Raw genomic sequence first — 16,775 nt, 5'->3', positions numbered from 1 at the left:
CAAAATGCACAAATAGCTGAGGAGTTATTTTCCTTCCTCCGTTAATGAGAACGATGTTGGACCGGGGCCAAAGGAACCGGTACTGTGCATGCTCTGTGGGCCCCATAATGCAGCAGATCCGGGGATTTTCATCTTCATACATCCATGTGGGCTGCCGACAGATAATCCACCCAGGGGGCCCTGCAGGGCTAACCCGCAAGGGCCCACAGTAAACCCATAACTACCCACAGTGGGGCCGCACCTCACCTTAATTAAATAACTCAGATCTGGTTACAGTTCAGTGTGTTTTGATGCTTTGGCCTCAAGATGGTGCAACAGGACCAGAGGATCTCAGATGAGGTTCAGTAAATCATTTGAGCTCCACAAAAATCGACAAAGTGTGAGTCAAACTTTATTTACACTCTGCCGTTCATACAAATCCATAGAAATGTCACACGACTCTTCTCTAGTACATCACAATATTATCCCCCAGATGTTTTTAGCTTCTGGCACAGAAACTACTCAACCAATCCAAATGTACTACTGGTCCCAGACGCACCATCTCACAGCATTCCTGTCCATTCACAACTGAGTCATGTAACATTTCAAATAAAGAACGTTTCATTCCAGTCTTTGATTTAAAAAATCAACTTATTAGAATAGTTCTGTCTGGCTTTTGTCTAACTGAGAAGCTAAGACAAACAAACTTTCACTTTTCACAGATTTGGAGATGCTTTTATCTCTTCTCATTTAGACTGTTCTTCTTATTAATGCATCATCAATATATCATCAACATAATTGCTTGTTTTCAGCTTATTGAAATGCTTCCACCCGTCTCTAGACAGAGAACACATCTACGCTGGTTTGATGAGAAGAGTTCAAATCTAAACGACACACTAATCATTTTATGTTAACGTTTTGCTATATGGAGCTGATCTTATTGCGTTGCTCAGAGTGGCTGTTATTGAATCCCCTCAGTGAGTCTTACAGGTTGGTTGCTCTGTTGGGTACAATTATTACATCTGAGGTAAACATAAAAACAAATGAGCCTGACTCAGCCCACACAGTCGATCCCAGGTGGTCTATTGTAATGAAACTCATCTGATTTTCTTGTAATTATTTTCCACTTCAGTCAGAGTAGAAGCCCGTTACAAATGTTTTTGAGGCCCAGCTACATTTATAACTATAACAACATGTAACATAAAAAAAAGCTATTTTTTATTGCTTTAATTGTTTTCTGCTTTATTGAATAATAGTTTTGTTATTTTTCCTTTGGTTTGTTTGCTCTTTTGATTCTTTTCTTAAATTTGTATTGTATTTTATTTATTATTATTATATTGTTTTCTGTATATTGTCATGTTGCTGTTTGCGTTTTTAATGTAATAAAACATTTACTTGTAGTTAAATGTTTTATATGACTAAAATTAACTTTCTCTCCTACGGTTTCTCCCCCGTTCAGCACCACAGACAGCGCCTCCATCACTGCTGCTGGTATTTGTAGTTTTTTAATCCTCACTGATAAGAAAGGACGATGAGCTGAACAAACGCAAAGTACCAGCATCCTTTGCGGCCGTGCGTCTTCTCCAGCGGAGCCGGGTGTTTTCTCCCCGTGCGTCATGGTTACCTCCCGAGTCCGAGCTGCGACAAGCGCGTGACAATTCCCCCACAATAAGACCGGAAGTGTAGAGATTTAACCTTCAAAATAAAATCTTGATTTTTTTACAGCAGGCTAGTAGGCTACGTGTTACAATAATAATAATGAGCTCCAAACGAATTTAACAATGTTGCAGTGTGTTGAGAAACTAACACACGCTCTCAGTGGCGGAAGTACTCAAAACATTTACCAAAGTAAAAGTACCAACGGACAACAATGTAAAATCAAAAAGTCCTGCATTCTTTTTTATTTTTATCTGTCATATTATTTAGTGGATAAGTGTACAACGACACTTAAAATGTGCATATAGTCTATTTTCTTGTGCAGCACTAAATGCCCCTGATTCAAATACCTTTTATTTTGTATGTTTAGAGACCGGAAATGCGCTGTAATATCCTGCTCTGTGTTAACCTGATGCTTCTGCTCGTCAGTCCGAAAAACGAGCGAGAAAACATTACTGAGATGAGACTCGGCGGTCTGGTAGGGTCTCCATCAGGCGTCTGGAGTCCGGTTCACTGATCAGCTGAGTCTGTCTGTCTGTTCACCTGGCTGTCTGTCTGTCTCTCTGTCTGTCTCTCTGTCTGTCTGTGGGTGGAGGGACTCAGTTTGCAGCGGGAGGATGCTCTGCTCCTGCAGGGAATCAGGACTTTCCTCTCCCGTCATCCGGCCGGGATGCTGCGGTGTGAACCCGGGGCTTCTCCCCTCCTCTGCCCGCTGAAGTTGTCTCACTTGCGGTGATTCAACCCCTTATTTCATCCTCTCTTCTCTTCGTCTCTCTCCGGAACGGCCCGATCATTTCACAGTGGAAATAATCCGTTTCTTTTAATTTTCTGAGATTATCAGGCTACACGCCCTGTCCTCCTCCTGACTCTGGTGGATTTTTTTTAACTCGCGCACAGATTTGTGAATGGGTTTGTGAGCCTCCGCACGTTTTCTCCTCCAGCGAAACCTCCTCCACCTTTGCGCGCTGCGCGTAAATCCGCGGAGGGATGATGTGAACAACCGGGGGATACAGGAGTAATAATAAAAAAACAAACCCGTGCTGTAGTAACCATGGCTGGTACTGAGGTCGAGGATTAGTGTGAGGAGGGATTATATTTTCCAGGAGCAGAATCCTCCATCAGTTGTGCTGTTTTTTTTGTCTTTTTCTTTTCTTTTCTCGGACAGAACTTCCCAAACCCGTTAAGATATGTTCTCTATTTCCGTCTCTTCTCTTCTTTTATTTCCTTCTTGAAAAGTAAAAGAAAATCCTCTGCTCAGACTGCGTTCCTTAAGCCGACATGAGAGTAAAAACTACAGTATTAATCACAACAAAGTTCGCCTCATTACTCAACTGTAGTTATTAAATACCATAAATCACGATGGGGTCGTTATAACGTCACGGTCTATAATTTATAGTGCAATAACAACACTGTTAGTCCCTTTGGAAATATTAATGGCAATTGCACTCAAACCACAGGAAATAAAAAAAATACTATTAAGTGCATCAGAAACTCTCTACAGGACTATTCATTCAGCACACCTGAGGATGAAGATGATGAAGAAGATGATGATGGCTGATTGAGAGTAAAGAGCTCTGAGCTGCCTGTTTTTCTGAGCTATTTCATTCACCTGCTGCCGGATGCAGAATTATGGACACAGAGATCTGATCAGAGGTGGAAAATGACCCGTGAGTACTGAATTAACTCTAAAATACCACCAGATACACACAAGAACTATGTTTCTGTATATGACAAGTGTGAACTTACTATTTACGAATATTGTGTGAGGAGCCACAACTGTAAAAGTTGTTTTATTTCACCATACAGAAGATTGTATAGCCTAATACAGAGTTACATTAATAACATTAATGTGTGATTGTAAATTGATTATTAAGCATCAGATGGACAATTGACCTGCATGGAGGAACTTTATATCAGCTATTCAGCCTCCTTGTTCCTCGATCTGTTTAATTAAGATCCGATCTCAGATTTATTGATAATGTGTGCACATGATTTGGTCTGAAGGATCTTAAACCGGAGGAAGAAGTCGGAGTGAACCACCACCACCACCAGCAGCAGCAGCAGCAGCGGTGTCCCGTCAGATGAGCGAGGATGTCGGACCGGAGCGCCCCGGGATGCCGGCTCAGACTGGACTGGGTCTACGGGTACCGGGGCCACCAGTGCCGGAATAACCTGTACTACACCGCCGGGAAGGAGCTGGTGTACTTCGTGGCCGGGGTGGGCGTGGTTTACAACACCAGAGAGCACAGCCAGAGGTTTTACCTGGGACACAACGATGACATCATCAGGTAAGACTGCTGCTGCCACACCTGGATCTGTGAAAGTCAGTTTATAACACGGGATATATACATGTAGGCCTATATATAAACATGGGCGGACTTACACCGCGCATGCGCAAGCGTGAGAGGTAATACCGTAAGTGATTTAGACGGTAAGGTTTAACAAAGATGCTCGTGTTTGGGAAGTAGTGATGACTGGATACCCAAAACGTAATTGTGCTGCACGAGCTGGGAGAGAGTTTGTAATCTAATGTTTTATTTTTGTGTAGTTTAATTTTGCTGCTACTATTTACTACTATTCATCAAGGATCTACTACGTTTTCGGCCGTTTTTGGACTCTTGTATCTGTATCTGTTCATCCTCTGAGGAGCAGGAATATGTCAAGTTCCAATATCATAGAATTTGGCTTCTAGTTGTTCAGATGTCTGAATGTGGTGCATTGAGCTGCAGTGCAATCACAGAAAACAAGTCCATTCAAACAATAACATCTTTCAGGGGACTCTGAAACTGATGAAATCAACAACCGCTTGTCATTGATGTTGTAAAATGAGCCAACAGTCGTTCATTAGGTCAATACTGAATACACCTTCATCCTCGTATTAAAACGCTGTGCAGCGCTTTTCACTTCAGCTATGTTTGACATTTTTTTTAATTATAATTTCTGTTTTATATTTATGATTATTGACTTTTGCCGCGTTTGTTTTTCTCTTTTCTAAACTATTATTGTCATCGTTATACACCAAATACAACTTGGCAATAAATTTGATTCTGGTCTAGTTTTAACATTTTGATTGCGGTATCATTTGAGAAACTAGTATTTACCAGCACATTCATCGGGTTTAAGGGTCCCCCGGAAACTTATTTTTCCTCTTTGCACCACATGACTACAGTTGTTTGTATTTTTTTGTATTTTACATGACCCTTCAACAGAGTGTGTTTGAAAAAATGAAGCGAGTATCTTCCAAACTTTGTAATTTTAGTACAAAAATCCCTCTTCGTATTACATTTTCATGTGAAGCTCATCTAAATAATGTTATAGTTGGTTGTCAGAAAATGCCTAAATGTTTTATACAGCAACATGGTGGACTTGACTGGAGGGACAAACTCTGCTGAATGAAATCTTCAGTCATGACTGTTTCACCTTCCTACTCTGATAAAACTGATTTTGTCTCACGGCGACTCTTCAACTTCTCTTACTCATCAGGACGTTTTGCTCTTTTGTGTGGAGATGTTTCTTAGAAATCCTGGCGGGGGTTTATTCCTCCCACACAGTTCTGTTTGACAGAAGCTAAAATCTAAACAGAAACTGGTCTTTACTGTGCCAGAAAACAGCTTTTTAAGGTTTGAGGTTTAACTTGTGGGTTTTTTAAGGTATTGAGATGACTGGTAGAAGTAAGTGGATTTATGTAACGAAGGAAATATTGATATTTAAGATGTTTCCATTCAGACCAGCTGGCAGTGCTTGTTTCAGTTCATCTATTAGCGATGCAGAAAGAGCTCAGGAGCAGATGATGGTTGCCTTGTTCTCCACGAGCCTCGTCTGTCGTACAACATGTAAGACGCTTACATTAGTGAGTCCTCTGCAGAGTATCAGCCAGCCACTCTACACCAGAGACTTTACAGCGTTAAACGTTTGTTCAAACACACAAAACTACTTACATTTGCATTTTTCTGAAAAAAAGCACGTCTTGTGCTTGTACAATTGATTACTTTTGTGAGTTGCAGCAAGCTTAACCTAATCTTAATTGCCTCAACCCTAGCAAAACTTAATTATAATGGTGTCAAATCAAAAAACAATTTATATTTTTTGTTGCAGGGATTTGTGATTTTTTTTAAGTCACTGACAAATTACAAAATGCTCAAATGGGTATTTTTTAGAGGCACGTTTAGTTGCATATTTAGTTGTTCACTTTGGAGAATTGATTGAAATGGAGTCGCACTGCAGACTCACTCTCTACACATATCAGAATGCTTACGAGGTAAAAGTAAAGTAAAACTAAAATCTACTCTTATTATTAGGCTAACTCAGTTCAAAACGCTTTCAAAAATGTCACATGTAAAATCATTCACATGTGAAATGTAAAAAAAACTTGGTACATTATTATAGTTAGATTAATTTAACACATGTGATGTATTGTACATGTGAAATTGATTATTTCCCAACATTTCACTTGGAAAAGTTCATGTTTATATATGATATGAATTGGTTTTAATAGCCTACATAGAAATACACACTGCTACTTCAGAAAAAAACAAATAATTACCCAATTATTTACGCAACTTTCACATTAAGTCATAAAAATAGAAACATATGAGCTACAAGTGAAGACACATCTTAAATCTGAATCTTTTATTTGTCCCTCTTTGTTTCTTCATCCGTGCATTTTCCACTCGTAGTTCTGAGAGGCCCCACGTGACTTGAAGGCAACACAGTAAACACAACACAGATATTTCTTATTTCTACTTATGACACACCCCAGTCCGTGTATAACAACATGTGAAATGATAACTGCTGATTCATTTCATGATGTTTCTGAATCTAATAAAACAATGAGACCTGAGATGAACTCCTAACGAGCTTCACAGCTGTGAACCTGTTAGAGGAACCAGATGCAGTTTCAGGTGATGAACGCTGTCGTTCTCGTCTTAAATGAACAAACCGAGCAGGAGGAAAAGAACAAAGTAAAGTTCAGAAGACAAAATGTAATTACACATTTGGTGCAAGTCTGTGCAATATCTCCCCACAGTGATATGATTATAGATATTATAGTTTTCTGTAAAGATATGATCGCAAACTTCACAAAACTTCACACGGAGAAGAAAACATTACAAAGAGGAACCACGTATCCAAACGTCCCGGAGAACCCCTTTAAAGGCCAGAACACAGTTTGTGGATCTGAATGAGCCAATTGAACATTTGTTCACAAACACCCAAAACCTTTAATCTGGGATTATCTGCCAATTATTTAATGGAGAGTCTGTTTTCACGGTCAGGACGGACTGTGACAGGTGTCTCTCATAATGTTGAACAGATTATATTATATAGAAGATGAACGAAGCGTCTCAACTTCCTCCCACTTTCAAATCAAAATATACTGGATACAGGAGTGGCCATGTTGAGGTTTTTTGATTTTGACCAACTGCCTGAACCAAGCATGGCCACAGCTTGTTAGCCACCTAGCTGCTACGTTAGCACCACAATAGCTGTTTGGCTAAAAAGGTGCCAAAAGATCACTTTTGGGTAGCTTTCATGTCGTCCATCTTTAATACAGTCTATCTGTTGAACACATAAAGAAGAATAATCTCCATCTCTGCAGCTCTATGGAGCCTTTTATCCTCTTTTAGTTGCTAGTTTTGGTTTTGCATCAGATTACCTTTGTCGTTCAGGTAGTAAACCCACTTTACACAAACATTTTGTCTGGAGTCAAACTGTGATTTGTCAGCGTTATACAGCGTTTTTTTAATTCTCCATATACAAAACAAACCCTTCATACAAAAAAACATCTATTTGTAAAGAGGACTTTCATTACGATTCTTCCACAGCGTGCTCACTGTTGCAAATCAGTTGTAAGTGAACATCATTTTTAGGAGACGGGGTCGTTGGTTGTGTTTTGATATCTGCAGCATTTCTGGACGTGGAATGTTTGCCTTCACACGTTGAGCTGACGATTAAGGAGAAGCAGCAGAAGGAATTTTCTCTGTTGATGAGAGCAAATTAAAGCAAGTGAAGGAGGAAGATGAATCAGCGAGGTCGCTCATTCATCCCAACACACACACACACACACACACACAAACACCTGGTGTATTCATCGACACTAAACAGCCTATGAGTCATCAGAGCAGCAGGCGTGTTTGGACAGTTTATTCAGAAGGCCAGTCTGCTGCTGCCTGTGGTACTGTGTCTCTCTGTGTGTGTGTGTGTGTGTGTGTGTGTGTGTGTGTGTGTCACACTAATTGAAAAGCTGGATGCAGCCTCAGCCGGGCCATGCTCTCTGACAGGAGTGTTAGATTTGTGATTGTGCCAAATGATCACAGCTCACGGCTGACTGCAGGCTCACAGCCGTTACTACAGTGGCGTGTGCTGCATGGTGAGTCGCCTCCATGTCCCTGCAACCGTTTTGACATCATTTAAAACATTTCTGCACAAGTTCCTGTTATAAAGAGGAATTCAAACTGTGATGACTGTAAAGACATATTTTTAGTATCAAACACTCTCTACAGGAAAAGGTTTTTATCTGCAGATCAGTGTTTTCAGTATCTTTTGTGTTTCACGTCATCGACACCATGAAATCACTAAACACTACAAACGTACCGAAGATGAACGTCTCCTATAATCACACATTCTTACTTTTACATTTCTGTATGAGTACACAACAATGGTGAAGGAAGTATTCGGATCTTCTACTTCAGAAAAAGTACTAATACCACACTGCATTGAAAATGTTCCTTCAGTAAAAGCATGTAAGTATAATCACTGTTATAATATAATATATTATATCATTAGATTATTTTACTCATACATTAATGTTAGATCTTACTGTTGGGTTTAGGTTGAGCTCATTTTTAATTCTTAACAAATCATTATTTTCATTATAGATTCATCTGCTGATTATTTTCTCAATTAATCAATTGATTGTTCGGTTTGTAAAAGTAGTGAGAATATTGATAAAACCAAAATTTTGACTAATATATTATAATTATAATCATTATTAAAAGAAGTAGGAGCAAATCTGGAACCATGAAATGTGTTTACATAATGATCAATTAAGTAATTGATTGATGGACTGATCGTTTCAGCTGTACTTGTACAAACTGTCTAAACAAAGTTTAATTTATAACAAAATATAGTTTTATATTTTATAAAATCTTCTTATATTCTTAATGTAACTAAAGCTGTCGGATAAATGTAGTGACGTAAAAGTAAAAAGTGTCATGAAAAGAAAATACTTAAGTACAAGTACAGGTACCTCAGATTTGTACTTTAGTACAATACTTGAGTACTTGTACCTGGTTACATTCCACCTCTTGTACACATCAAACAGAAGCTGTACATGTTAATCAGGGAGTGTTAGAGACAGTAAAAATAAACCTTCCTTGAACACAGTGTTCACAACATGAAGCCGTCGTGTTGTGTCTTAGACTCTCCTCTGTGCCGTCTTTCAGACGTGTGTCTGCTCTTCAGTAATTAAGACGTAGAGCATGAACAGACACAGAGAGCAGGGTTTGCTGGCTGCAGGAAATGTCACTGTGTCCCTGGTCCAGTCTGATGCATTGGCCTTTTCATCACTACTGGCACCACAGCCGGTGCTGTTACAGTGGAAACCATTACACTCCGAATGGATGGAGGCGAGTTCTGGTTTCTAGTTTCAAGCTTGACAAAAGTTCAGTGTATTGTTCTAGTTTTGATAATCACAGTCCATGACTCGCTAGAAGTAGTCCAGGGCTGCTCTGGCACTTTGATCGAGAGAAGTTGGTGCTTTTATCACAAAAAAAGTGACAGTTTCCAAGAGTTGGGGAGTTCTACATGTTTTAAATGAACTATAAAGCCTTTAGTGAGGGAGCAGTGTGACGTCTGATGAATCAGCGTCAGGTGTGTCTGAAGACTACAAGTTTGAAAAGTAAAATGTATCTGAAGTTGAGTTTACCAGACCTCTGTACCCCGCAGCTCACTTTCTACTAGAATTTCACACCACAATCTGCCACCCAACTATCAGCAGTTGCATTGTGGGTATTGTTGGCACCAGTTTTTAACAAGAAAGAAGAATGTGTGGAATTACAAAGATGATGTTTGTGGTTCTGCTGCATTGATTTTGATACGTTTCTGGACCCAGTAAGGGTCCACAGTCTTTAAAGACTCTGAAAAGATGTGTTATGGACAGACTTCACGGTTCCACCTGAGAACACATGTTCCAGAGATACAAAGAGTATGATTCACATGTTTGGATGTTATCTCTCTATATTTACGATTAAACAGTTTTTCCTTTGTTAACCATTTGTAAGCCACAAAATAACCTATTGTGATCAACACATCTGGATTGTAGGCATTATGATTTATTGTAAAACCCGTGATTATGGATGACATTTATCTCTTTTGTTGGTGCCTACAGTGTAAAACATTTAAAAACAGGAGGAAAGAAATCAGAAATAAGTGACGGAGACTTCTTTAGACTTCCTTTTGTCATCCTCATCTCTCCTTTGTAGCTAATATGTGTAAACCGCTAAAATCAGAAGGGAACGAAGAGCTGGTTAAATGAAAACAGCTGCATGTTTTAATGATTTCCAACTGTAATCATTGAAACACAAACAAAAGTTCTGACTTCAGTTTGTCTGCTGCACTGCGGCTGCTCCTGCTTCTCCTCCCACAAACTGGAGCTGATGGGGAAAAATCTGCAGACGACTGAGGTAATTACATTTGCATTTTAGTCACTTCGCCAACGCTGTGATCCAGGCTGACTTACAGTGACAGTGACAGGAGAATGAAAAGACATCAAGTCCTCGATCAGCAATTTTTAAAAACACAATTCTGCTATTGCGTGTCAAAATGTGATGCTGATGTCAGTTACTGTAACACAGAGGAGGTTTTGAGTTCCTTGACAGGAGTTTAAAAGTCCGTCTCTTTCTGTCTGTGGACAGATTTTGTCACTGCGATAGCATCAGAACCGTGTAAGGTGCAGTCATCAGACTTCACAGGTGTGTAGTTGAGATCCAAATGAATGTTGAGTTTGAAGATAGTCCGAGTAAGGTTGCCGAAAGTAACGGGGGTTACAAAGTGAGGAAGGGGCCATTGATCGCCCACATTACGCCCCTGGCCCAGTCTGGTGTCGTGGCTGGTGTGATCCCATCACAAGATCTAGTTATTTATCTTTTATTAATAACACACATTAAAGCCCTCCTAAGACAGACATTCTGAATAAAAGCACACAACGAAATGTTACTTATACAGTCAGAAAATCTGGATTTTTTTTTATAAAACCGCTAATAAAGAGCAAATGCTACGAAACTCTCCTATATTAAAACACTATAAGAATGGTCCTATTTAAAACATTTTATGATCAAAGGTTAAAGGTTCAATGTGTATTATCTGCATTTCACCTTTTTAATAGCAGGTTCATATATAGAAGTACTGACAAGTGCTACCTCAACATGAGAAGGTAACACGAGGGGTCACTAGTAGATAACTTATTAACTTGGCTATTTGTATTTGCATACCAAGATTTAACTCATTTCATTGACAATATCAACTTTCTATCGCCTGTGTTGGTGAGTTACAGTTCATGAAGCATAGAGAATGTGAATCTTGAGGGGTAGAAATAATTAATGTTATATTTATACTGGATGTTGAGTTTTTCTTTCTTCTCTGCAGCTCCTTGTGTTGAAAGCTCTGAATCATAACTGCACTCACTCCTGTCTCTCTGCCTGCCTGATGGATTGCTTCAGTAATTGCAGGCTCCATGTTGAAGCATTAAATCCATGTTGAGTTTTTCTGAAAGGGAGAGAGAGTGGGACTGTCTTTTTTTTTCTTCTTTCTTTGGCTCTTTCATGGCCGAGGCCTCCCGGGGGGTCGATCGGCCTTTTGTGCATCGGGCTGCTGCTGAATACCAGCGATTATTATCGCAGACTGGATGCTGCTGCAAAGAGCTCACAGCTCCAGTTCAGGTCTGTGCAGCTCACTCAAGTTCACATCGACTTCACTTTGCTCGTTTTCATCTTCAGTTATTTTAGTTAAGAGTCAAAACCAGAGTTAAATGTTCCTCAACTCTACTGAGCCGGTTCAGTATTTGTTTTAGTTTAACCACATATATTATTTCATGAAAGATGGATTTAATAGCATTTCATCAAATAAAAACTTCACTTTGTGCTTTTTTGCCAAGACATAACTCTTAAAGACGTGACCCATTACAAAAGAACTGAACCCCAAATCTACAACTTAATAATAATTATGGCTCAAGATCCCTTTTCGGTGCATTTACAAAAATATTGAATTAATTCCCAAATCACATTAGAAATTATCACTCCTTTTACAAGTACTATTCTTTAAGTACTTGTTTTGTTGCTCAGCCTTTATATATGAAAAACTACACTAGTAGTAGAAGTATACTGGTATACAAAACCTGACTCTACTGCTGCTCCTAATGTACAGAATACTGAAGAGATCGCTCGGGGGCTTCGCGGATCACCAGATGAGTTCATGCACCAGTCCGGCTTCATGCTTGTTAGCCTGTTAGCTTGTTAGCCTCTGGATATTTCCCCTGCTGCCTGCAGAGTTCTTTTACAGTTTGCTTGATAGTTTGACAACTTCTAGTGGCTGTGAGTGTTAATAATTGTTTTGTGTTTTAATTGAATTACTTTAATCGTTCAGGTCATTTTTGCTGTTGTCATGATACAACAAACATATGAGTTGGTAGAGTATTTAGCTCTGGTGGGAGGAGGAGAGCTTGGCGCCCGGCAGCAGCGTCTCCTCCTCCGGTTCCTCGCCAGGAGCACAACACCGACACCAGGCTGCTGGAGGCCGAGGCTGTATTTCTGGGCCCGCTGCAGGGAAAGGGGGCACGGGGGACCAGAACCAGGACTCAGCGGGGAAGTAAAATGAGACGTTTTCTAAACACTACCGCGTACGTCCACAGCGACCACCAAAATCAACACAAAATATAAATTTCCTCGTAGTAACTTTTAGTAACTTAAGTGCGGAAGTTACAAGTGATCTACAGCTTACTGCAGAATTTGGATAGTGTCGAAAAGAAAGCAGCGAGGAGACTGCACTGGAACATAATAATAAATAAGGTCACAGTATGCACAGGGGATTGTTGAGGAAACTATGTTAATACGTACAGGCGTTGATGTTTTACACGACTAGTGTTTTTAGTTGTCGACTTCTCACTCTCATTTAAAAATGTTGCCCTCTGTTTTCTCTTTTAAACACATAATTAATTCTGTTGTACTGTGAGTGACCACATCTCAATGTAATCAAAATGCACACACAGAAGAGTTACATTCATGTCACTGACTCACATTTAAGCTAAAAGATGAGGATGAACTGTGACTGAAGGATCTGGGTTGGTGCTCTCTCTCTCTCTCTCTCTCTCTCTCCCCCTCTCTCTCCCCCTCTCGTCCTCTGTTCCTCTCTCTCTCTCTCTCTCTCTCTCGTCCTCTGTTTCTCCTTTCTTTCCTCTCCTGTCCCACTTCCTGCTGGTCGCCTGCAGGCAGAACCTGACCGACCAACTGACACGCACACGCACGCACGCACGCACACACACACACACACACACACACACACACACACACACACACACACACACACAGATACACACACAGAAAGAGCTCAACCAAAGGACATCATTATGTTTGCTGTGTAGTTTTGATGGTATTTCTGCTTGACTGGATAAAACTAACCAGCCGTCTAATAGCTCAGCAGCTGACGGAGAGAAAGAAGGTCCAGCTGATGAGGCTGAGCTCACATTATGGAGGAATCTTCATTTTTCATTTTTGTGATTTGTTGTAGAAAAGCCTCTTTAGACTGAGCTTCAGAGCCAGTGGTGGAAGAAGTACTCAAGTATTAGCATGATAATATACTTAAGCAAAAGCAAAAGTACTTATTTTGCAGAATGTTCCATTTAAGAAATATTATATTATTGGATTATAATTATTGATGCATGCAGAATGTAGTGAAGTAGAATGAATGTACTTAGTTTCTTTCCACCACTAATCAGAGCAATACAACAACACTGAGGTCAGGATGCATTATTATCATCTCTTGAGTTGGTATGTTGAACCTGCAGCTAACAAACGGTTGCTTTTTTCCACATCCAGCAGTTACAGAGCAACATGATTATTCATGAGCAGTCTTTGTGTTTGTGTCACCTGATGAACGTCAGTCCAATATTCACTCTTTTTTTTTTGCTCAGTTTTGGTCTCTTTAGCTGCTAAATGCTCCACTATGTTCAACAGTTAGTCTCTAACTGTGTCTTTCTGCTGTTCGCTGCTGAGCAGGTAGTGGACTGTGGCTTTTTATTGCTTTTTCTCAGAAAATTGGGCTGTAAGAGCGACGGGTCAACCAGAACAATCAAACTTTGGGCCGAACAGAAAGACAATGAGCTGAAACTCAATATAAAGCTGTACAGTCGAGTGGGGCTGCAGACTTCACTACCAGAGACACCTTTTTACATTTATATTCATACATTATTATACAAATATCTACTGTAGATGTTTAAATTAGATATCCTTACATATTCAAATAAATGTGAATTTGCTTTTTCAAAAATATAATTGAAAGCGTTTTAAAAGCAGCTGTGGACACAGACTATGTTGCTGCCTGTGTTTCCAGGTGCAGAGCTGACATACAGATTACCTGAGAGACACAATGCAATGGAAACACACACACACACACACACACACACACACACACACACACACACATTAGGTAACACACATTATCATTTTAAATAAGCTCACATACAAACACACAGAAACTCTGAGCTGCTCTGTGATGATTAACATGTTTTACTGGAGAGGATTAGATTAAAGACTTCATCTTAAATTGTAGGAAATAGTATTTGTGCAGTTGATTCTATAAATAGCATCCATTCATATTACTGCCAACTATTTTCCAAATATATATGTCACACGTTTTCTTTGAAGAACCAGTCAATGGTTTAAAACAATCACAACACACATAAGATCCCTTTTAAATAGGGCTTTTACTCAAGTGAAATATTACTACAACAATGTAGAAATAATCAGTTACAAGTAAAAGTTGTGCATTAAAACTCACAGCCTGCTGTGGTATAAATCAAGTTATAAATGTTACTGATGGTTGAAGGCGTGTCGGACTTCATGCATCCACTAACTCAGAGCAGACTCATCATTATCATCATTGCCACAAAACCAACCAATTCAGCCAGAACCGCTAAGCCGAGGCGAACCAGCAGGGACACCCGGGGCTCTGTGTGTGTGTGTGTCTGTGTGTGTGTGTGTGTCCCTGAGGGTGGGGAGTCCTCTGAAGCGCATCGTAGCTCATTTCCCTCTCACCAGGGGAAATACGCTATGCTAACTGGCTAAAGGTGATGAAGAAGGGAGCTACGGCCTGCTGCTGTTGTTGTTGTTCGCTGCTCGCAGCCAGAGAGGATGCAGAGCAGCCAGCGATGCGTTCACTGTCGTGTCAGCAGAGCGACGCTGCCGGCTGTGCTTTCGGACTGAAGGATGTTGTGTGAAATGAAGTTAAGAAAGACTGTGGTGTTGTTTAGAGGAGTCAGAGATCAAGATAAGACACAGAACTTGCACTAATTTGGACTCAGTGCAGCGAGGCACTAAGTGGGTTTGATGCTTTGTTCCCACTGGGATCACTCATGCTAAAATGCCAAACTGTTGGTTAATAATGTTTTTTTATGTGTTGTGTGTGTGTGCGTTTGTCTGCTCTGATACTACTTTTTTAAAATGTATTTTAGTGGAAGCAGCCTGTGACCAATAACAAAATCTCCTCCACAACAATCAAATATAATTTTATCTCAGCATCCAAGGCTGTCTCGGTCCTGGATGCCTCTCGTTGATAAGATTAAGGACGCGGCTGTGTGCTGCTGTTTTATCACAGCGGAGGATGTGAACCAGATTTATTGGATCTGTCAAACGAAACTCCAGCCACCTCCTCCTTGAAGTTATCTTGTGAAGCCAAACCTTACGGTTGAAACACTCTTCAGGTAAAGCATTAATCTCATCTTTTTGCAGCTTGCCGAAGTTTTACATTTTTCAGAGTGACATGGGCTCAGTAGCCTGGTGTCTGATCGGAAGTGTTTTGGTATGTGTCAGTTTTACAAGTGAATACTTTGATGAGGATTTGTTCTTAATCATTTTTAGAAACTTGCGTTTGCAGCCAATATAATTTACTTCAGCACAAACTTGAGGTACTTGTACTACACTTGAATATTTTCATGTTCCCATGTATCCTTGTAAATATTGTACTTTTTACTTCACTACATTTAGTCTGATGAAGTACTTTTCAGATTACAGTTTTTCGTCCCCTTCCTGTCCAGTGAGAACCACGTTTTTCCAAATGTGTTGATGTTGAATGTTTGTGATAAAGTGAAGGATTAAGTGTTTCTTAATGTGGTGAGGACATTATCTTGCTTCTTAAGCTAAATAAACTATTTAAAAAGCTTCTTGGATCAGCTGGAAAAATGCATCGTCGCAAAGCTGAAAACAGGGCTGTTTTTCTTTTACGTGGTTCTCACAGACACATAACGATCTTATATAACGTGATGCATTGATGTAGATTAAACTAGCCAACGGGTTATAAAGGAGTTAAAATTAGCGCAACCGTGAACATCCACAGCAGTAAAATGCATCATAGAGCATCACAGTAATAGAGTTTTACTGACTGACCGACTGCTTGAAGTGAAGTCGTTAATTCTCTTTGACTCTCAAGTGTTCAATATCTAATGAAGACCTGGAAGAGAGGAGCAGGAAATAATTCCCAGAAGCCTCTTTTATGTCAGACAAGTGCTTTTTTTTATCTCTTTACCTTTTTCTTTTTTTTCATTTGACGGAGTTCGTTAATGACAGCAGCGTGCAGCACAGGCCTGGTGGCTCTGTGGATTCACAGCTCAGTGGTCTTCATTAAAGATGATGACTAAGAAATTATTGCCAATCTGCCCCGCAGCCACCAATGTTCCCACGATCTGCTGGCACTCGAACACACTGAAGCATACACTTTTCCTACACACAGATTTACTCAAACGCACACAAACCCCTCGGGGGGTTATGTCACTCGTCAGTGCAATTCTGAAAGGTCTGGAAACTGAATTTAAGCTACTTATTGTAAGGAGAGCGAGAGAGACTGAACTTCTTATCGTGCCTTTAAAAGAAGAGAAG

The 16,775-nt window shown here is 40.0% G+C and overlaps 1 protein-coding gene across 4 annotated transcripts in view; it reads left to right on the top strand.

Annotated features, from left to right (window-relative positions):
• Positions 1-3,726: 3,726 nt before the first annotated feature.
• LOC306703388 (echinoderm microtubule-associated protein-like 6) overlaps positions 3,727-16,775 on the top strand; it is a gene marked incomplete at both ends in the record, with an annotated part of 54,765 nt that continues 41,716 nt past the window's right edge. For all 4 annotated transcript variants that reach the window (XM_079169351.1, XM_079169349.1, XM_079169350.1 and 1 more), the window contains one exon: positions 3,727-3,923. In XM_079169351.1, the coding sequence (XP_079025477.1) occupies positions 3,727-3,923 (197 nt within the window). The remainder of the gene's footprint in view (positions 3,924-16,775) is intronic.

This window comes from Pholis gunnellus (assembly GCF_910591455.1).
Source record: "Pholis gunnellus genome assembly, chromosome: 11".
Taxonomy (NCBI): domain Eukaryota; kingdom Metazoa; phylum Chordata; class Actinopteri; order Perciformes; family Pholidae; genus Pholis; species Pholis gunnellus.
Note: the sequence above shows the minus strand (reverse complement) of the source record. Positions and strands in the feature narration are given on the sequence as shown.